The following is a 21,052-nucleotide window of genomic DNA, read 5'->3' on the forward strand; positions in this document are numbered from 1 at the left end:
TACGTTGGTATTGGGATACAGATATCGCGCTGCACAATTACCCGTGACGAGCAGAAAGAAAGTAGAGTGACGAAGGCTAACAACAGCAGCTACAGCCAGCATCTAGAGAGCAGGAGGGGAGGGAGAAAAAAAAACCCCCCATCCCAGACGGAAAAGAACCCGGCAAATCACATCACCAAGACATTTGTCCATAATCAGGAGGCGCCTGCTGTCTGGGCAAAATCCAGTTGTGCCAGACCAACCCCCAGTCGACCACTTTTCGCCCCTACCTACCGCCAATTGTTCGGCGCCCACTGCAAAAAAAAAAAAAAAAAAAAAAAAAGAGACGCTTAACCCTTTGCAGCTGTCGTGGTTCCCCTGCGACACCCCAAAGGCAAATCGCCCTAGCGCACTTAGAGCAAACATCCTGGCGTCGCTCGCCCGAAGTTACCCCCGTCAGAATCCATCACAGACCTCCTCCCGTGTTATTTTTCTGTTGCAGCTGCATCAGCTTGCAGCATCCTAGGATCAGACATCGGCTGTAGCCAGCATATAGGTACGTACCATTGTCTGTGAGCACTTCCATACCCGGTCCTGCTGGGTTGTGGTTGTCATTGTGTTGTTACCTCTGGCCGGCGGTTCGTTCCTGTTCGGCACACAACAGCCTCAATTGAAGTGCTGTACATTGTGTCTTGCCAACTCACCTCCCCCCCCCAGCCACATACGAGACACCCGCTTCCCTGCTTTTTCCGCCTCCTTGCTACATCTACTCAGAAGAAAAGAAAAAAACACACCCAAGCCCTTCATCCCCTCCTCATCCTTCTCCCCAGACATTCACACAATCACACATCACCAACAAGTGGAACACTGGAAACTGCCCGACCTACGGGTACACTATTCTCTGCTAGTCTCTGCACCCACTTTCAATCCCAGCAGCCGGTGGAAACACGCACCCCTTGTGCCCCTTCTAACGGTCCACTTTGCTATCTGGGAAAGCTACCTTGGCTGCTTCGCTAGCGAGCTCCTGGGAACCTCCCGCCCACTCTTCCCCTTGCTGACCCGCGATAAGGCACGCAATAGCTCCATCCATCGACCTTGTTCGCCGAGACCAGGTCCGCGCCCATAGCGCCCACCAGCCCGCGAGACAGATCAATTAAAGAAGCACCATCCCCCCCGTCGCCCACCATGGCAGAGCATCAACCACTTCCCGTGCTGCCTCCCCAACACCAGCAGTCAAACCAACAGTCGTATCATCAGCAAGGCCCCGAATCTTACGACCAACAGCCTAAGTTTCCACCCTATCAACAGACTGCCCAGTCTCAACCCGTCCAACCGCCGCCTCACGCACGAAACCAGAAGCAACAACCCCAGAAAGGTCCTAAATCGAGGCCCAGAACCTTCAGCTTCCAGTCCAATAAGTCCCACAAGAGCTCGGGGAGTAACCACAAAATCGACTTGCACGAGACACCCCAAGAAAAGGAAGCAAAGAGACTACACAGCAAAGCCGATCCTACCATCGCTATGAGCGAAGCCGAGCCTTGTATGTCACCATCTCACGTACAGCCCTCGTTCGTCTGGCGCAACTAACCAACCCTTGTAATAGCTGCCGTACAGGCAATGACCAAGACATCCTTGGCTCCACTGCGCGCCATCCAGCACAAGGATACAGTTGGTAATCCCATTGGTAGGCTCCAGCTCAAGCACTCTGCTCGAGCAAGTTAATCTGACCTTTGATGCTAGCTGAACCTGATCGATCCAATCCCACTCGTAGCCGATGGGAGCGACCATTGGACACCATCCGTAGCTTTGAGGCTGCCATTGATGGAGGTTACCGAGACCGGGACCGCCGCCAGTCTTACATACGTTCAGGTATGGGCATAATGTGAATCATCTAGCAAGAGACATATCTAAGATGTATTCCAGATACTGAGTCTGTCGCGACTTGGAACCGACGCAGTAGCTACTATGCCAGTAAGCCAAACATACGAGCCTACATGTTGGACATTACAGCTAACTCGGAGACTCAGCAAGCGGAACTCGCTACCCCCAGGACAACTACTATGGTGGCCGCCCAGGTTCATTCCGGCCGGAAAGCAGCCAGTTTGAAATGGGCTCCAACCGACAGAGCTACTACGACCAGTACCAGAATGGTGGAGGATATTACAACGGCAATATCCCCTACCGACAGAGAGTACCGAGAACTCAGACCGATCCACACCTCAATGGATACGGGCGCGGCGACCAGAACATATACCCTCTTCCCAACAAGGACCGCTCATACGAAACCGTAACATCAGCGGTTGGAAGTGGCAGCTCGGCGGAGCAGGCAGGCTATCAGACCGACCCGACCAGTAGCGACAACAGCTCCATTGAGCGTGTGGCCCCAGCCCCTAAGCCTGAGCCCGCAAACGATTACGGCATTGGTTTCAACCAGGGGCAATCATACCAACCACCTGCCTTCAAATTCGACAACGGCGCGCCGAACGGCAAGGGTCACGCCTACCAAACAGTGAACAATGGACCACAGGTGCCTGAGCAAGCGACAAATGTGCTCCGGAGACCAGCCCCAGCCTCGCAGCAGCCGCCGGAGCCACAGCAACGGCCCGATATGCCAGCCAAGCGGAAGAGTTGGTTTTCCCGGCGGTTCAGCAAATCATCTTAAAAGAACACAAGTCATGAAATATGAGCTGTTTGTTTTCTTTGTCGATACCCCAATTTTCCTACATTCTGGACGGACGCGCGCGCGGTATGGTGTTTCGGGTTAAGCTTAGCACATACTTTTATATGTGCCCGGTCTGGAGAGGCGGGGGGCACTATTTCACATTGAGACGGTCCATCGCCAAGGGAAGGCTGGTCGGGTTACTTGAGGTTGCCTGAGAGGCAAGGCGATTTCATGTCTAATGCAAGACGACTGACTGTTCAATATCGTTTGGATCACGGTACGTGCATACGATTCGTACGATGACGAGGACATGAGAGACCATTTCAAAGGGTTATAAGGCTAGGTTATGGGAGAGTTTTATTGTTCATTTACGACAGGGCATGCCGCTTCAGAGTTTGGGGCGTAGGGAACACTAATTGACCCAATTCGCGCTTCAAGGGTTTCAATATAGAACCTCGGGGGGGGCGAAACCAGTGAGATGTAAATTCCAGTATTGAATTGCATACAAATTATCTAATGTGATGTGGCCATTCTTGCATTCCATGTGATATTTTCAAAGCGACTATGAAACAGACTATCGCATACAATGACGACAAAAAAACTTTCAGCGATCTTTCTTCCCTTCTTTAGAATCGCCCAGCCGGTCACTCTGATCCTCCTTCATAGCCACAATGACATAACCGATCAGGACCACATTAGCCATAACAGCGGCCAGAGCTCCAGCAAAGGTGGCATTGCCTGTGATGCTTGTTAGCCAAGCGCGCCTCAGATTCCCTTACCAGACAAGAGAAGAACACGTTGCTGTAACCTACCCTTGAAAAGAAAGTCAACCGTGGCAAAGTAGGTGCCGATAGGCAGGACAATCATGGCGAAGGTGAATCCGAGGAGCTTCAAGATGACGTCCATTGGCACGGCGGGAGCGATGTTAGACTTCTCGCCAGCGGCAGGGCTGGAACCGACCAGGTCATCCTTCTCGAGGATAGTCTTCTCCGACGCAACAATACGTCGGGTTGCCATCGTGTCCCGGGAGCTCTCAATGGGAAGCCGGGTGCTGGGTACAATGACAGGGGCCGACGGCACAGAACAGCTATGTATTTTCGTGAGCATAACCCTCACGAAGAGAGAGAAGCACAACTTACATGGTGCTGATCTTGTTTGAGAAGGCCTCCTTCAGAGTGGGGGAGTTGCGGAATGCTCGGTGCTGATGGAAGTTGAGCTATAAGTCGAAGGTTTCGCTCACTTGATTGCGACAGCAGGCTGCCAAAAGCGAGACGTGAAGTCAAAAGACAGCGCTTACAGTGGGAGGTGGGACTGTGCTGCACAGTGTTTTAATTGATGACGCCAACCACGTGCGGACGCGCTACTGGCGCTCGCCCAAGCGCGTCTCTTGGTTCCCCGTGTCAACGGACGGGGGGGAGGGGAGTGATATGCCCCAGTAAAATCCCACTCCATCACCGCCATCCGTTCAAAATCTCGACCGCTCCTGCCAAAAGCGCCCACAGTTAGGAGGCGGTAATTGCCCATTCTTTTCCATTTCCGTGCTATTTCTCCTGATTTAGTATCAATGATTTCATACAGGTTTCTGCAATAGCGCTTCTTACACATATCGAGGTACCAAGTTTCTTTGAACGAAACCCCGGTCCAGTAACTCGACTATTGTTCGCCTCTTCGCGTCAATTGTCGATCTCTCCTTTGCTCGCCACAAACTATATGAACCATGGCTGCCTACACCCTGAGTTCATCTCCTCCGCCGATGGGCAGCTCGGCAATAGGTACATCGCCCGCCAGGGGCGGCCCTTTTCGCGGCCGCGACGCCGACGAGCTCAGCGACGAGACAATTCCTTGCTCGCCGTTCCAGACCCAAGCGACACAGATAATCGACCGGACTTCCCTTGCGCCTCAAACTAAGCCGCAGTCCGAACTATCCTCGTCTCCTTCGCGTTCGATCATCGAGGTGCCTGCGTCGTCACCATTCCAGCCGACTAAGAAGCCTGGTACTTCGAGTTACTTCGCATCGCGCCTTGCGCCTCCGGGCACGCGGTTCCAACCCCCTCCGAAGTCACATAAGCGACCGATGGAGGAGTATCTTGTCCTTTCCTCAGACGAGGAAGATGGCCGGAGTTCTCGGGAAGATATTCGGCGAACATCGTTCAAGAAACACGTCTCGAACTATGAATATGTCCCGGTGGATAAACTGCAGAAGAAGATTGACGAGGTAGCAAAGGCTCTTGGTGGCACGATGCCGGTTCAGTTCTGCAAGGAGGCACTGACTGCCTGCCACAACGATGTTTCGGACGCGATAAACTATTTGCTGGACAGTCGACACCTGAAAAGCAAGCACAATTCCTTCCTGAGCTCTACAAAGCCAGATATTTCCCTTGGTAGCGAGAGACAAAAAGGTCAAGAGCGAACAGCAAGCCGGCCTGGCGAGTATGGTAAGCCGAAGCTGCTTGGAGCCCATATCCCAAGCCTGCCTACTCCGTCACGGAGCGCTACGCCTTCGCCGCCAAAGCCAAAGCGTCGCCGCTTAATGCAAGGTCGTCGTCCGGGCAGATCTCCTGTCTCGTCGCAGCGGATCCAGGAAGTCGAACCCTCACTAGACGAGCTTGCCGACGAGAAGGTGGATGACCTGATCGTCATTCCCGACGACAATGAAGACGAGGACTTCGATAACGAGGACGAGGTTAATGAGGCGGTCAAGGAGAGTCTGCAGGACAAGGCCCTGCAAGCCATCAACAACAGCTCAATCGAGGACCTGTCCGCCATGACGAATATTAAGTTGGACGAACTCAAGATCATCGAAAGCAAGAGGCCGTTTGACACAATCGAAGAGGCTCAGGCTGTCACTTTCCTCAAGAAAGCGAGCGCTCGCAGCCGGAAACCCAGGGTTGCGATCGGAGAGACTCTAGTAGACGCCATCATGGAGTTCACAAAAAGTGTTAATGCCATTGACGAAGTCGTGGCCGAATGCGAGAAGAAGGCGAACAGAGTCAAACAAGAGATTAGCCTTTGGGATCTCGATGTCAAGGGACAGAAACGGAGCACCCAAAACTCCTCGACCAAAAGCAATCTTCCCCTGACGCCGACAAGCTTCCGGGGGCAGAAATACTCGGACCCGCCGATCCCTCGTCAGCCGTCTTTCATGGATGGCCATTGCACAATGCGACCGTTTCAGTTGTTTGGTCTCAACTGGATGTCCCTTCTGTACAACAGCGGCTACGGATGCATCTTGGCAGATGAGATGGGTTTGGGCAAGACATGCCAGGTCATTTCCCTGATCTGCCATCTTGTTGAGAACTACGAGCAAACTCAAAAAGGCGAGATGCCTTGGCCCAATCTTGTTGTTGTGCCGCCGTCCACCTTCTCCAACTGGATGGGTGAATTCCAGCGTTTCGCACCTGGTCTGTCAGTTCTTGCATACCAAGGCCCCCAAGCTGAGCGCAGAAATATCGCCTACGAAATGAATCAGAACCCGGAGGACTATCACGTTGTCTTGACTACATACACTCAAGTTGGCTCCGAGGAAGATTTGGAGGCTCTCCGGGACCTACAGCCAGCCGCCGCCATTTTCGATGAGGGACACAAAATGAAGAATCCCAAGACGAAAATCTACAAAGACTTGATCAGAATCAAGGCTCGTTGGAGAATGCTGCTCACCGGTACCCCTGTCCAGAACAACCTGATGGAGATGCTTGCCCTCTTGAACTTCATTGATCCAAAACAGTTCAACGGCAGAATGGACCAACTTCAGTACATGTTCAGTCAGAAGGTTACCATTCGCGACGTCAATAATGGTGCCTTCCTGTATGGAGAGCGCGTCAGCCGAGCTAGAACCATACTTGAGCCCTTTATCTTGCAACGGCGCAAGCAGCAGGTGCTCTCCGATATGCCGTCCAAGATCTGCAATGTGGAATATTGTGATCTTGCGCCAACGCAAAAGGAGTTGTATGAGGATTATGAGCGGCTATTCAAGGCCGGCCCGGCTAAGAAGACGAATACCGGACGTCAAAGCGACCAGAACAACAGCTGGATGCAACTCCGGAAGGCTGCCCTTCACCCTCAACTCTTCCGTCGGTATTTTGACAACAAGAGGGTCGAGAAGATGGCACAGATTTTGATGAGAGATGTGCCTCAATCTGAATTGCAGCAACCGCGAATCGACCACTTGATTGGAGAGCTGCAGAATTCTTCCGACTTCGAACTGCACCTGTGGTGCCGCGACTACGCTTGTATCAGACATCTCGACGTTCCCGAAGGTTCGTGGATGAACAGTGGCAAGGTAACCAAGCTGTTGGAACTCATTCACCAGTATCGCGACAATGGCGACCGAGTTCTTGTATTCAGCAAGTTCGCCAAGGTCATCGAGATCCTGCGAGAAGTACTCCACACTGATGGCATCAAGCACTGCGTTCTGTACGGCCAAACAAGTGTTGCAGACCGCCAAGATCTGATTGATGATTTCAACAAAGATACGGACATCACAGCATTCCTGCTCACTACTGGTGCCGGCGGCACTGGTATCAACCTGACATCTGCCAACAAAATCATCATTTTTGACCAGTCTGACAACCCACAAGACGACATCCAAGCCGAGAACCGCGCGCATCGCCTCGGCCAGACCAGAGATGTTGAGGTCATCCGTCTTCTGACGCGTCACACCATCGAGGAGCTAATCTACAAGGCTTGTCAGAAGAAGATTGAGTTAGCCGAGAAGGTCACCGGCGCGGTAGAGGACATGGAGGACAAGAACGCTGAAGAGAATTTGGAGAAGGAAGTCCGGAAGATGTTGGCGGACCAGTTGACTCCATCCTAATGGCTTCATTATATTCTATGAAGAACCCCTCAGATGATTACGGGCGCTGGCTTTGGGTAGTTCTCGCGATTGACTACTTGCCTGTTTCGCACTGTTTTGAAGTATATGGCACGATACCACAAGATGGAGAGAGCCATCGGGTTCTTCTTGTATCAGTTACGGCAGAGAAAGAAGGCAGAAGTGTAGATGGTAGTTTTGACATATTTATTGAAACGGAAGAAGGAAGACATTGTTGGCTAACGAGGTCTCCAGGCGGAAACGTAGAGAGTCGGTCGGACACGTTAAGGGTACTCTTCCAGGAGGATTGGAGACCAGACCCAATGGGTATTGGACAGTTAGATAAAGAGACTATCACTCTAGATGATAGATGAGGGATAAGACCTCTCCAAGGCAACCTCGACCGAATGAAACTTCAATGACTTGCACCCCCTAGCCTATCCTTGTTGTTGTCGTATGTATGTCTCTTAACTAGTTTTAGTTGTGCCTATCCAGTGTGGTATGAACCCCCCCCCAATCAGCCTTAACGACAAGACTGTTTATGGTCACATCACATCATTGTACACAGTCAGGCCTACCGCCACTACTCACCAGGGGAGACGAAATAGCTATAAAAAAAAGGTTAGATAGCAAAGTGTTGTCACTCCTCAGTACACTACATCCCCTTCGTATTTGTCGATGAAGTCGGCAACATCACCAGCCCCATGTGCCCTGGCAACCTCGGCCGCAGTCCCCATGACCTTGAACGGCACCCTGGCCTTCGTGGCCTTGACCGCCTTATCGATCCCTAGCTCCAGCAGCCACTTGACGCAATCCATCCTGCCGGTTCTCGCCGCATAATGTAGCGCCGTGTAATCCGCCATCGACTTCTTGTGCAAATCGTGCCCGCAGCCAAGCAGGAAGCTCGCGCACAAGATGTGCCCGCCCCCACAGGCCCATATAAACGCATTCGTCGCCTGTGGTGTTGTGTACGACCACTGCGCCCCATGCTTGAGCAGGAGTCTCATCATAGGCAGCAAGCCAGCCTGCGCAGCATACATCAGAGGCGTCCCACCGTGGCCACCCTTGACATCCACGCTGGCTCCCAGTTCAAGCAGAAGTCGTACCATGGCCAGATCCTTGAAATGAACTGCCGAATGAAGAGGCGCGCTCCTGTCGGAAGCTTGAGCGTTCAAGTCGGCCTTGGACTTGACCAGCAGCTTCACCAACTCCGGCCAGCGCTTTTTCACCGCCAGATGGAGGACCGTAAAGTCATCCTTGCCCTTCACATTCGGGTCCGCGCCAGCTTCAAGTAACCGGGTCGCGATGGCCAGGTCTTTCTTCCACGTAGCCTGCCAAAGTGCCGTTGGTTCCGTCCCGCCCTTTGAATTCTGCTTTGCGTTGACGTTGGCTCCGAATTTGATTAAAACGTCCACGGCCTCCCTGTGGCCGTACTTGACAGACACATGCAGCGGCGTGGTACCTTTACTGCCCATACGCAACTGCAGGTCCACTGACTTTGCTACCTTGGACATGACCTTGAGCTCTTCCGCAATCCCGAGCTTGGCAAACTCGTGTATGGGGGTAATGCCCGTCTTATATGCCCCTATAGTTGGGTCGGCGCCTCGGTCTAACAGGACGCGGACCACTTTAAGATTTATTCTGGACGTCTTCTCGACCTCGTCAGTGGGATAACAGGCCATGAGAAGTGGCGTCTGGCCCAGGTTGTCCCGGGCGTTTGGATCTGCGCCCCTATCCAGCAAGTACTGGACAACGAGATACGCATATTTACTTGCCGCTACATGTAACGCCGTCACCCCGTTGTTGTCCGCGATTGTCCAGCTGGCTCCGTTGGACAACAGCGTCAGCGACGTCGGCGATTGCCCCCGCCGCAACGCCTGGTGCAGTGGCGTTTCTTGCGCGGCATTCTGGACGTTTACATCGGCACCGTAGGCGAGAAGACGGTCCAAGATGGGCAGGAATCCCTCGCGAGCGGCAATGTGTACGGCTCGGTCGCCGTTGTCTCCGAGAGCCATATCGGTCGAGGCACCCAGGGCCAAGATAGGATCAACGTCAACAAGCCGACCACTTCGCACAGCGGCGTGGAGGCGCTCGGCGAGGTGGGGGCCGGTTTTCTTGATTTGCGTATCCGATTTGCTTTTCTTGAGCCCTAGTGGTGGCTGCAGTTGACTGACCTGGGGAGTTGACTTCGTCCCCAACGCCTGACTGCCTTCGACCATGGCGATCAGTTTCTGTATATCCTGGGTCAGGTTGTTGGTATTGTGTCTACTACTTGTCAGCCCCTGCCACCAATATCACAACCTGTCCATCATTGTCGTCCGTAAATACCTACAGCTGTATCCCCGAAATGACGATCGCAATCATATCCCTCTGGTCCCTGACGCTTTGCGCAGCATCCTTAAAATAGTCTTCCTTCCACAAGAACTTGGCCTTATCCCACTTGCCCATGAGCGAGTTCTTTTTACTCTGCAACTTACCGGCTTCGGTATCTAGCTCTTGGAGTATCTCGCGGGTGCCCTGCATACTCTTATCGAAACACCACAGCAATGTGTGTCCAGAGTTTTGCTGCACGGCCAGCCCAGGCCTCAGCTTTGCGTCGTGCTGCAAAGCGGCTGGTGTCCGCGAAAGTTGCTCTTTTAGGCTGAGGCATAGTGCCTTGGTCCATTCGCACTCGTCGACGATGTCCCGTACCGTCTTGGGTGCGCTCTTATATTTCTCTATCAGACCCTGGATTTGATGGGCGACGGCGAATAGGTCAATGATACCAGTTATGGTGCCGATTACATCCATGTTGAACGAGAAGGAAGATACTTGGCCCAAACTTGGGAACGAGATTATGATTTGTGATGGAGTAAGTGAGGCGAGCGTCAGGTAGTCGTGGATGGTCAGATTCGTCGCTCGTTTACTTCTAGCTGGCTGCCTGGATTGCGACCAATGATAGCGTCCTTGCTGCGGCTGACATGCATTCTTACTGTCCATAACCCGAATTCAAATGGTCGTCCTTCCAGCCCTATGTTAATGCCAGTGCCCTGATTGCAGTATCCCAGAGGAGTAGTTTATCAGTCGTTTTCCTACCGACTACCTGGCATCATCCTCGCCATGCCATCTCCTCTGTGGAACCAGAGGAAGAAAATTGTTGTATGTCACGGTCCATTCAGGTTCAAGCTGCGATGCAGGGCTAGTGCAAGAATACCGCCCGGAACCGAGTGTGCCTAATTTGGAGCAGACATTTCGCATCCCATAATCACAGAAACTGACGGCGACCGATGGAAAATGGTTAATAAGTCGTCTACGAGCAGTTCACAGAGCAGAGGGGATTGTAGCAGGCGTGTCGTTGGAAGAAGTGCCAGGCTGGGGGCTATGGTATGGCAATGACGACATGTCAGCCAAGGAAGACAGGGATGAGAATAGTGCTAAGAGAACCCAAGTCTCGCCTACCTTGGACCAGGCGCTGGTTGAGACCCCCCCTCCAAAGGGCAATGAAACTGGCAGCACCCAATGATGAAGTGGTGTTCGATACATAAGTCAACAAGGAAGCGACAACCATGTATGACGGGGCCAATGCTTGTTGCGCATGGATGCCCCGAAGAAAAAGAACGCGTAAAGAACGAAGGCTGCCATCAGTACCACTGGGCTGGGCAAGACATGTCACTGCGGGGATTATCGCCGGGTCTCTCACGAAATTCAGGTACGTAAACAAGGGTTTATCGGGAGCGAGCGCAGTTGTTATTCGCTGTTGATCTTGAACCGTTGGTTGGTGTGTCGTCCTGTGGTGGGAGGGATGAGCGTTCAAGCGCACATGCATGGCCGAGGCGTGTCTTGTGTGGGAGAAGAGATGAAAGGAAAGGTGGGTTGACAGAAGTGTGGAATGGTTCTCCCACGCCCCGGGGGGCAAGACGCTAAGACATCCCGCAATCAGTTGCACCTGCCTTCCAGGTTCCCGGCTGGGTGTTTCTGCAGAGATAACCTTAGCTTGGGGTGGATGTACCCAGCTGATAACTCAATGTACCTTACATTCACTTATCTTACCTTACCGTATGATGTGATGAGCGGCATATGGCTGCCAGGAACATATGCCTTATCTATATATAATACCTCTGACGTACCTGTTTTGTTTTTTTCGGTCCCTCGTTTCAATTTTTGATCGTCTTAAATAATCCCGTCACCGCTCGTCGTCTCTTTTTGACGACATTCACCCAACCTTTAGCAACCTACATTTAATATACCACCATAGATAAAGAACCAAACTGCGACATCCGCCGATTCCCACATCAGACCACCCCAGAACTCGAACACAATGACCGCCGAAGTGTCTCACGGACGTGGTGGAGCAGGAAATATGGCCGCCGATGATACGCCATATGTCGACGGCGAAGTCGTGAGGGCCGGCCCCGAGGGTTCTCACGGGACGGGCGCATACAGCTCTGGTCGAGGAGGTAAGTCCCGCGTTCCAACCCCAAGACGATGCGCGCCAAGCGCATAGTCTTATCACTCACCCTAAGCGGCATCGGTGCATTTATTCACGGAGCCGACCCCGCCCCCACCATCTCTCGCCCCTCTTACCCCCCCCAACACCCTAAAGCACACTCCCTTGTCGCAATCGCAACCGAAAGCCTTCATATCATCCAGCTGATTCTTTTGATCCTCAGGGGCCGGAAATATTGGCGATGTGAAAACCGCGCCCGCCCCGCGCTCCGACAAGGATCTCATCCCCGAGGAGGCCTACCGCCCCTCCACCGAGCAGGACTACCACGTTGGCAGAGGTGGAGCGGGTAACGCCGTCGAGACGGAGAAGCCGACCGACCACAAGGACATCGATCACGAGAAGAAGGCAGCTGCCAAGGCCCGCGCCGACGGCCATTCGGGCGTGAGTGTCGCCGACAAGCTCAAGGCCAAGGTTCTTGCGCCCTTCCAGAAGAAGTAAATCCGTGGGGGAGAAAAACGTTCCGTCATGCGTGGCGCGATGTATTGACGTTGCAGGAGGACTATGTTGCGTGATTTGAGATGTGTTTTTCTGTCGCGGCGGTGACTGATTGCTGGTGGAGGCTGCCTGGAAGTTTGTTTTTTCCCCATACCCTTCACGATATCCCTTTTTCATATGAACCCTCGCATGCGCCGTTCGTATTAAGACTCTTGAATAATATCCCTGCCATTGACGTAGTCTTCGCCTGGCATCATAATTCTCATCCCATATTCCTTGACGGGTTCTTTTTCACAAAATGAACAGTAATCCCAAACGTTGAGTGGAGTTGGAACGAAGATTAAATAAATCCACCTCAATTGTCAAGGCCCCTAGCATGTATTTAGAAAGAATGTCGAAGAAAAGATTTAGTGGTTTTGCAGTAAAAAGCAAAAGAGAACCGACGAAGACAAGATTCGAACTTGCGCGACCGAAGCCATGTGCTTTCGAGGCACACCCATTAACCACTCTGGCACTTCGCCTGTTGTTGTTTACTATTGCCAAAAATTTAGTTATCAACCTAGCAATTCAAAAGATGCAAGGATGTATAATGTGCTGTCGAATGGAATTGGAGCATCCTGCCTTCAGTGGATCCCTCCCCTCAGAAGTGTCCTGCGTCAGAAGTCGGTGAACCCTGCCCCCATGGCCTTGCCGCCGCTAGAATAGTGTACCAGTACCCCTACAGCTGGGGGAGAGACAGCATGTCAACGCCTACTCCTTGTTCTTCAGACGGGGAGAGACCGGGGGAGGGGATAAACCAACTCGCTTTTAGGAGCCCTCTTAAGGAACTGTCATAACTGTCAGCCAGGCACTACACCTCGAATCGAAGTGGAAGCTTGCGGTATCTATCACAATACTGCATCTTTAGCCTGCGTAGTCGTCTAGTCCCAGAATGAAAGCAAACGTAAAGACAGAGCTATGGACCGAACCGTCTCGCTTTGGTTGCAGATGGGGTGGTGCTGTGGGCTCCGTGGGTCTGGTGCAGAAAGATCCGTCTTTATGGAACTTAAACTGAAGCGGTGAGGTTTTGCGGAACAGCGACAGCCCCAAGGCTCTATTCCAGCAAACGCTAGGCTGAAATGTGACAAAAAGAACTCGACAGTCAAGGGTACCGGAGCCATTGAAGTAGTGCCATGGGGTTTATCTCATTTCTTTTCCTCAAGGAGGGGAGATAACTCGGAAGGAAAGTATTCATCGATGATTGTGCTACATCTACCTGGCTCATTGGTTTGTCCAGGTTTTGCGACAGCCTATGCCGAATATCGCCTGTATTTATTCACATGTCGGTGGTCGTTGCTCAGGGTCCAACGGGTCTTTTAGTGGTGGACAGGGAGAGGGCAAGAGGAACCGCAGATCCCTCGGGCAGCTGCAGAATGCCCACCCCCGCAAGCCCCAGTCCGGTTCGGATCGCCACGAGACTTTGCCGCTGTGCTGTGACCATAGAAGAGTAAGGTTGAAGGAGGCGGGGATTTTGCCGAAACACAACTCAACTGAACCCTGGCCCGTCGACAAAGGCTTTTTTTTTTGGGGGGGGGGGGGGGGGGGGGGTCATGTCCGGACATGTGGTGATGCCGTTGTCAGACAACCGAAGCTGCATGCAAAGTGAAGACCAGCGGCTCTGGTTTTGAACAATTGACAAGCCGACCCCTCCCAAGACGGCAACGGCTGGCCCGCCAAGAGATATGAAAACCGGGAGAGGTGTAAACTAGTCCGGCGAGGGATAGCCGAAGGTCAGAGCCATCGTTCGCATCTCAACATGTAGAGCTTCACGCTTTCAGTCCTTGGTCAATGACCGGAGTTTTTGAGATGCCGTCTACATGGTAGTTTGGCATACTGATTCGTGTTAGCCAGGGAGGGCTTGTAACACTGGACGGGAACTCCATGGGGGCCGGGGAGGCCGTTGAAGACCTAACCAATACTAAGAGACCCGGCCTCTTGCGGTGAAGGCGGTGCGAGAGTGTCAATGGCGGTGGTGGTTGAGATGGGCAATTGTGGTGCAATGTCTTTGAGGCGGCGAACAATGCCCAATCCTAGAGGCGGATGCAGCGCATATCCATTCGATGCATGTCGACCATGAAATATCGGGCCAATGGACAACCCGGTTCGTCTCACGGCGGACGTCGTTCAACGCGCATCCTCTCACGATAAATGGAGCCCATTGCCTCATAGCGCGGCATACTTCAAGCGTGGCAGTGGCGCTAAGAGGGCGCCCATCCCATCGGCGATCATCCTGTTGGACGCATCCATGTCTGCGGTCGCAGCGCCTGATAGATTGGGCAACGGTTTCTTTTGCGGCGACCAGGGTTTGAGGGAAGATTTTGGGGCTTGGGATGCGATGTGATGGACGGTGGCCTTGGCTGGAGCTTAGGTCGGCTCGGGCGAGGGAGCCGCGGTGCAGACAAAGACAGACGGAGAAGGCATGGAGCAAGACGCCGAAAGACCATGAATTGGCACTGTCACCTTGGATGTCCTTGTCTTCCATCTAGTTTCCTTGCCTCGCCTTTTCGTGCTCTTTAGTCGCCATATAACCAACCACGCCGCCCACTGCCGGACTCTGCCGACCTGATCTATCCCACTGCCACAGTCCGTCTGCTTCCTCTTTCTCTACTTACATCGTCTCGTCTATTCATCCATACTTTATCCTGGCGCAAAGACAGCTGCGGCCTCATGTTGCTAGCAGCCGACGACGCGAACCATACATTGTCTTCGTCGCCCGTATTCGCGCACTTGGACTGTCGCATAGCTGTAACCGGTCAGCTTTGCACAATTGCATCACACAACAACTCGCCCCCTGTCTTGGGCGTATGCCAGTTCTGTTCGCATGCCCAATTCGAAATTGACGGACTACACCGGCTCGACAAGCTACCGAGAACGAGTGAGCTTTCGACGGCAGAAGGGAGCAAGCAGCAATCGTCAATCGGCAGCAGCGATTCGGTCGGCGAGGTGCAGTGAGTGCAGTGCAGCAAAGCCTCTGGAAATTCACCGAGTGGTTCGAACCAACGGCAGCGACGGCGGGGGCCCAAGACAGCCCAGCATCGACTCGATCCCGACCTGGCGAGGTGCCTGGCACTGTGACGACACTTCAGTGCTAGGTACCTTGCCCGTCCTGCATCTGTACTTGTGTCGCCTGCATTGTTTGCCTGCCTAGTCTCCTTCGGCTTGGAAAGTTGGACAGGTACCTCAGCCAAGGCGAGGTGCTGAAGGTTGGCAAAGTCCTAAGTTGCCCTTGCAGCCTAAACCCAGAGCAGAGAGACCCGTGGTTGCGTGCTTCCACTGGGACCGGAGTGCATTCGCCTGCCCAATCCGCGCCAGGTGAGACAGGCCCGCACTGTCACCTGTCCTACCTTATCTAGTAAAGTCACATCCGTGCCAGCCCGCCATGGTACCCAGGCAGGAGGAACACGCTCGGCCGCCGCCTGCACCACGTTTATGGTCACGGCTCTCGACCTTGTCAAAACGCTCCTTTCGCTCCTTCACCTCCGATTTCGAGGCAGATGACGAACGTTCCAGCACCGACTCGGACTACGACAGAATGAGTCCTGGTAGCAGTAGCGACGGCTTCTTTCACGGCCTTGGCCGTTATCTAGGCGAAGACACCCGTCCCACGAGCCAAAAGGAGCTATCCGGCTGGTACGCCTATGCCTTCGCTGCCGAAACATACGTCATTTGCGGTGAGCCCTTATCCACGATTTCTCTCTGAAGATGTTTATGAGCTGACTGAATCTAGCTATCGGTATGTTGTTACAGCTAGCCCGTGTCCGATATTTCCGCAATACCCTGTCGCTGGAAGACAACCTAGGGATATGGATGCAGATGATTGCGCCAACGTGCTCACTCGTCCTCGGCCGTGAACCCCTCGCGCTGACATTATTCAACATGCAGGTTCCTTCATCCCGATTCTTCTTGAAACCCTCGCGCGCGAGAATGGCGTCCTTCTATCTGATCGAACGACCCCCTGTGGCACGAGCGATTCCAAGAACAAGGCCGACGGACAATGCATCGTCTACGTTCTTGGCATGGAAATCAACACGGCCAGCTTCGCCATGTATACCTTCTCCATCAGCGTCCTGCTCCAGGCGCTTTTGGTTGTGAGTATTAGCAGCGCTGCAGACCACGGTAACTCGAGAAAGAAGCTATTGCTCACGTTCGCATGGGTTGGGAGCTTTTCCGTCATGGCCTACATTTTTGTCAACAAGAACACCTATGTGTTGGGCGCACTGTTAGCCATCATATCCAACACCTGTTTTGGCGCCTCCTTCGTGCTCCTGAATTCTTTCCTGCCACTGCTGGTCCGACACCACCCAGATGTGTTGGCGTCCGAAACTGTGCACACACCAGACCTAGCACACACGGATCTGGAATCGCAGCCTCTCAACGGAGATTCCGCCGTCAGCGACTTGGATGATCAAACCTCGCCTTTGCTTGGCGAACCCCCATATCGAGGTCCCCCTCCCTTGGTGCGAAAAGCTACACATGAGGAGCTTACCTCGGTGGAACTGCAGTTGTCGACTCAAATATCCGCCAAGGGCATTGGGATTGGGTATAGCGCCGGTTTGTTCCTACAGTGTGTCGCCATCGCCATATTGATAGCGATGAAAAACTCCACATGGTCGCAAAGGGTTGTACTATTTTTTGTTGGAGTCTGGTGGGTTAGTTATTACCTTCTTTGTTCCTTTTCTCGTTGACGCTCCTTCCGTCTTGTGCTTCCCCTGTTGCTCTAGTTCCCATCTTCATCATTCTCTAACCATCGCATCAGGCCACATTCACGATCCCTGCTGCCATGTGGCTCCGCCCAAGGCCAGGCCCACCGATGCCGATAACCCTGGGTAAGGGAGCTCGGGCATGGTTGAGCTACATCACCTATTCGTGGAGGTCGTTGTTCAACACCATTCGGCTGGCTAGGCGCCTTGTCGACATTATGCTGTTTCTTGCAGGTTGGTTCCTTCTGAGCGACGCTATCGCGACAACATCATCCACGGCGATCTTATTCGCCAAGACACAGCTCCACATGAAACCGTGGGCATTAGGAATGATCAATGTCATCTCCACCACAGCCGGCGTCATTGGTGCATTCAGCTGGGCCTTCATCTCGCGCAAGTTCAACCTTAAGCCGCATCAGACGGTTTTGGTTTGCATTGCCCTTTTCGAGCTCATTCCAGTCTACGGGCTGCTCGGCTACCTCCCGGTCGTGCAGCGTTGGGGTGTTGTTGGGCTTCAACAGCCATGGGAAATGTACCCCTTGGCTGCCGTATATGGCCTCGTCCTGGGCGGTCTTAGTGGCTATTGTCGCTCTATTTACGGCGAACTCATCCCTCCGGGTTCGGAGGCCGCATTCTACGCCCTTTACGCCATCACCGACAAGGGCTCAAGCGTGTTCGGACCGGCTATTGTAGGGGCCATCATTGATGGATCAGGCGACATTCGACCAGCCTTCTGGTTCTTGGCGGCACTGGTAGGCCTTCCAGCACCTCTCATCTGGAGTGTCAATGTGGAAAGGGGTAAGCGTGAAGGCGAGAAGCTCGCCGAGACCATCGAGGGCTTCAAAAATAGGCAAAGAGAAGCCGGTAGCGAGACGGAAGACAGCGATGATCGGCCAATTCTCAGCGCGTACGATGACGATGAGCATGAGCAGGAACATGGAAACAACCATCCCCAAGGGCATTAATGGCCGAGCATTGGGCACAATTGCATAGCAGTGGCGTTTAAGTTATCCTCGGGCATGTTCGTTTTATTTAGTAACCCGTTATGGCTTTTGGCATTGGTGTTGAAAAGCATAAAACCTGGGAGCGAATGTTATTGTTAGTTGACGCCGCGCATGGCTTATTGTGGATAGTGCCGTGTGTCGCAAAACGTTGCGCGCATATGTGTGCCACGGTAGCGAATCAGATGAGGGGGAAATAATGGCATTACTCCCTAGGTCAGTTGCTGGCGCTTGCTGCGGGGACCCTTTCAGACTTTGGTAGGCGCGGATGGTTCTAGCTGCAGTGCTTACGTGACATTCGTGCCACGCACGCTCATCGTGGTCGTTCTTTGCAAGCGGGAGCCAAGCAGGAATCATCACGTGACCTCTGGAATAATCATCCTGCGCCACCTTTTTTTTGCTGGCTAGTGTGAACGCGCTCCGCTCCTCGTCCCGGAAATGCCAGCTCTTCAACCCGCGATTCTCTCAAGTTTGCGCATCGTGGCCATCATTGGTCGTTGATACCCGGCCTGGACCATCCTTGGGTTTGTCAGAGTATTTGCACTCTCGTCAAAGTGAGCCAGCACGCCCCTCTGGGACGGCGCGCTTGCCACTCGGCCTGATCTACCCCGGTCTCTTGGACGACCCGTCCGTCTTCCAGCCACCCTATACTCTTCCTCTTCCGTCGCGACAACCTAGCAAGCTTCTACCCAACGTCACTTATATTGGACACCTCCAATCGAGATCGCATCTCCTCGTCCCCGGCCCTAATTTCGATTATCCTCCTATAGCCGTGTTCGCGACTTCGTACCTCCACCACCATGTCCTCTTCCTCGCGCAAGCGTCCTCGCGCCGAAGTCGAGGAGAATAAGGCCGAGTGCCCCTTTAGCATCACCTACTCCGAGCCCGACACCAAGGCGCAAAAGAAGTCAAAGAAAAGACGGAAACAGGACCAGGAGGAGGAGGATGCCAAGAAGAGCTCGAAACAGCTCTCTCCCTTCTCCCCCTCGGGCGATTTCAACGGGAAGAGCGCCAACGATGTTTTGGACTTGGAGTACAACGTAGTGCCGCAGAAAAGATGGTTAGAAATGACGCGCTACAACAGTTTCGTTCGTAAGTTGTTTGATCACCTCCCTGTCGTAGTAGCGCGCTAACAATGTCGGACGGTAGTTAACGGGACCAAATACTTCAGTGAGGGTTTTATCTACGTCGCAAACGATCAGACTGTTCAACGCCAGAGAGCCGCTGCAGAAGGCGCGACGGACGGCAATGAGCCGGACAAGGTACTGAGAAGATCCAAGTCCGAAGACGATTGGGTAGCTCGCATCCTGGAGATTCGCGCCAGTGACGAGCATCACGTCTATGCGCGCATTTACTGGATGTATTGGCCGGAGGAGCTGCCGGAGGGTACAATGGAAGGAAAGAGATACACTGGAGGCCGCCAGCCATACCACGGCCACAACGAGCTGGTTGCCTCCAACCACAGTATGTCATTTCCTCTCGCAAATCTTTGGCCTGGGTATTGACTTGAAGCAGTGGACATAATCAACGTTGTCAGTGTGACATTGCCCGCCAACGTCAAGCAATGGATCGAAGAAAACGACGACGAAATCCAGGAAGCGCTCTATTGGCGCCAGGCTTTTGACTGTCGGACCCAGCAGCTCTCGGTATGGACACCTTCCCAGAGCTTAGATCACCCAATCGAAGCTAACCTGTCTGCAGTCAGTCGAACGCACCTGCAGATGCCGACAGCCCGCCAACCCAGATAAGACCCTCATCGGTTGCTCCAACAAGGAGTGCGGAAAATGGGTTCATGAGCATTGTCTCCGGGAAGATGCTTTGATGCGAACCTACGAGCGACTTGGCAAAGACAAGCCCCACTTCAGCTCGAATTCCCCGACAGATGGAACTGCCTCGGTCGCTGAGAGCGATCAGGTGAAGGACGAAAAGCAACTTGACGACGGTGTAAACGGTCCACTCAGCCCCACCGAAAGCGGCGCCGACGTGAAGCAAACAATCGACGCGAAGACTAGCGATGCCCCGGAGGAAACGAACGGACAATCTGTGGCCGAGGGAACCCCCGCCATACTGGAGGAGCGCGTCTCACAACCACCTACAACTCCTGCAACGCCATCTGTACCGGACGCGTCAACAGCCGCACGCAAGAGCAGATCCGTCAAAAAGAAGACGTCTGCGACCGATGCGAAGCCGTATGAAGGTCTCTTCGAAGCGAGGATCTTGATGGACATGAACCCAACCAAAATCGAGATCAAGGATCTGCGCGAAAACGTTACCGAGGGTGACAAGGTGTGGACTGAACCGCTGCTCTGCGTCGTTTGCGGAGTGGAAATCAGCTGAATAATTTGCCTTTATATGGCTATTTTACTACCGGACCCTTGACCTCGGGGATCGCTCCTTAAACGCGTCGGTGGGGTTTTGGGCTTCGCTTCTCGCTGTATTTATTCCAGCAGGCACTGCGTTCAACCTACCTGTTTGCAGTAGTTGAGGCGCTGCTGCTTTTGATTATGACGATTTCCAGCATGACCGAGTTCGTATACCGGGTCCTGAAAAGGGTTGAGAGAGGGGGGAGGATGAGAGGGAGAATGAGAGATAGGCCGAGGGGAAGAGCTAGGGGAGGGAGGGGCAGAAAGAGAGAGATTCAAGAGACAGCATGGCGAGAATGGTTATTTGGGTGCGGCCGGAGTGCAGTTCATTTCGCGAGGCGTTGGCGAATACGGTTTATCTCGCAATTGGGTGAGGTTAGCACAAGGAACAGGTCTCGGTAGATCTAGTGAGACGGAAGCCGACAAAAGGGGACGAAAAAAGGGGGACAAGGCCACGAGAGCGGCCGTCTGGAGACCACCGTCTTAAGAGCAGTTTCCTAGAGCTTACATGGTTTTTGGTCAAATGTTTACCTTTCTCCTTTTTTTTTTTTTTGGATGTTACACTAGTAGATACCGT

General features: G+C 53.2%; 6 protein-coding genes across 6 annotated transcripts; 4 read left to right on the plus strand and 2 right to left on the minus strand.

Annotated features, from left to right (window-relative positions):
* Positions 1-3,245: 3,245 nt before the first annotated feature.
* Positions 3,246-3,658, minus strand: EsH8_I_001235 (vacuolar ATPase assembly integral membrane protein VMA21; the record flags this gene model as incomplete). The annotated part of the gene is made up of 2 exons (XM_083268648.1): positions 3,246-3,379; positions 3,454-3,658. The coding sequence occupies 2 exons, from the start codon at positions 3,656-3,658 to the stop codon at positions 3,246-3,248; spliced, it is 339 nt and encodes a 112-aa protein (XP_083119086.1).
* Positions 3,659-4,358: 700 nt separating this feature from the next.
* Positions 4,359-7,454, plus strand: EsH8_I_001236 (DNA-dependent ATPase FUN30; the record flags this gene model as incomplete). The annotated part of the gene is made up of 1 exon (XM_083268649.1): positions 4,359-7,454. One exon carries the CDS (start codon positions 4,359-4,361, stop codon positions 7,452-7,454), a length of 3,096 nt encoding a protein of 1,031 aa, XP_083119087.1.
* Positions 7,455-8,098: 644 nt separating this feature from the next.
* On the minus strand, positions 8,099-10,430 carry EsH8_I_001237 (ankyrin repeat domain-containing protein; the record flags this gene model as incomplete). The annotated part of the gene is made up of 2 exons (XM_083268650.1): positions 8,099-9,716; positions 9,784-10,430. 2 exons carry the CDS (start codon positions 10,428-10,430, stop codon positions 8,099-8,101), a joined length of 2,265 nt encoding a protein of 754 aa, XP_083119088.1.
* Positions 10,431-11,748: 1,318 nt separating this feature from the next.
* EsH8_I_001238 (DUF3602 domain-containing protein) lies at positions 11,749-12,375 on the plus strand (the record flags this gene model as incomplete). The annotated part of the gene is made up of 2 exons (XM_083268651.1): positions 11,749-11,887; positions 12,101-12,375. 2 exons carry the CDS (start codon positions 11,749-11,751, stop codon positions 12,373-12,375), a joined length of 414 nt encoding a protein of 137 aa, XP_083119089.1.
* Positions 12,376-15,790: 3,415 nt separating this feature from the next.
* On the plus strand, positions 15,791-18,076 carry EsH8_I_001239 (autophagy-related protein 22-like protein; the record flags this gene model as incomplete). Its single annotated transcript, XM_083268652.1, has 3 exons — positions 15,791-16,082; positions 16,294-17,060; positions 17,168-18,076. 3 exons carry the CDS (start codon positions 15,791-15,793, stop codon positions 18,074-18,076), a joined length of 1,968 nt encoding a protein of 655 aa, XP_083119090.1.
* Positions 18,077-18,912: 836 nt separating this feature from the next.
* EsH8_I_001240 (uncharacterized protein) lies at positions 18,913-20,449 on the plus strand (the record flags this gene model as incomplete). Its single annotated transcript, XM_083268653.1, has 4 exons — positions 18,913-19,204; positions 19,262-19,576; positions 19,628-19,758; positions 19,814-20,449. The coding sequence occupies 4 exons, from the start codon at positions 18,913-18,915 to the stop codon at positions 20,447-20,449; spliced, it is 1,374 nt and encodes a 457-aa protein (XP_083119091.1).
* Positions 20,450-21,052: the final 603 nt, after the last annotated feature.

This window comes from Colletotrichum jinshuiense, chromosome 1, assembly GCF_051148585.1.
Source record: "Colletotrichum jinshuiense chromosome 1, complete sequence".
Classification (NCBI taxonomy): domain Eukaryota; kingdom Fungi; phylum Ascomycota; class Sordariomycetes; order Glomerellales; family Glomerellaceae; genus Colletotrichum; species Colletotrichum jinshuiense.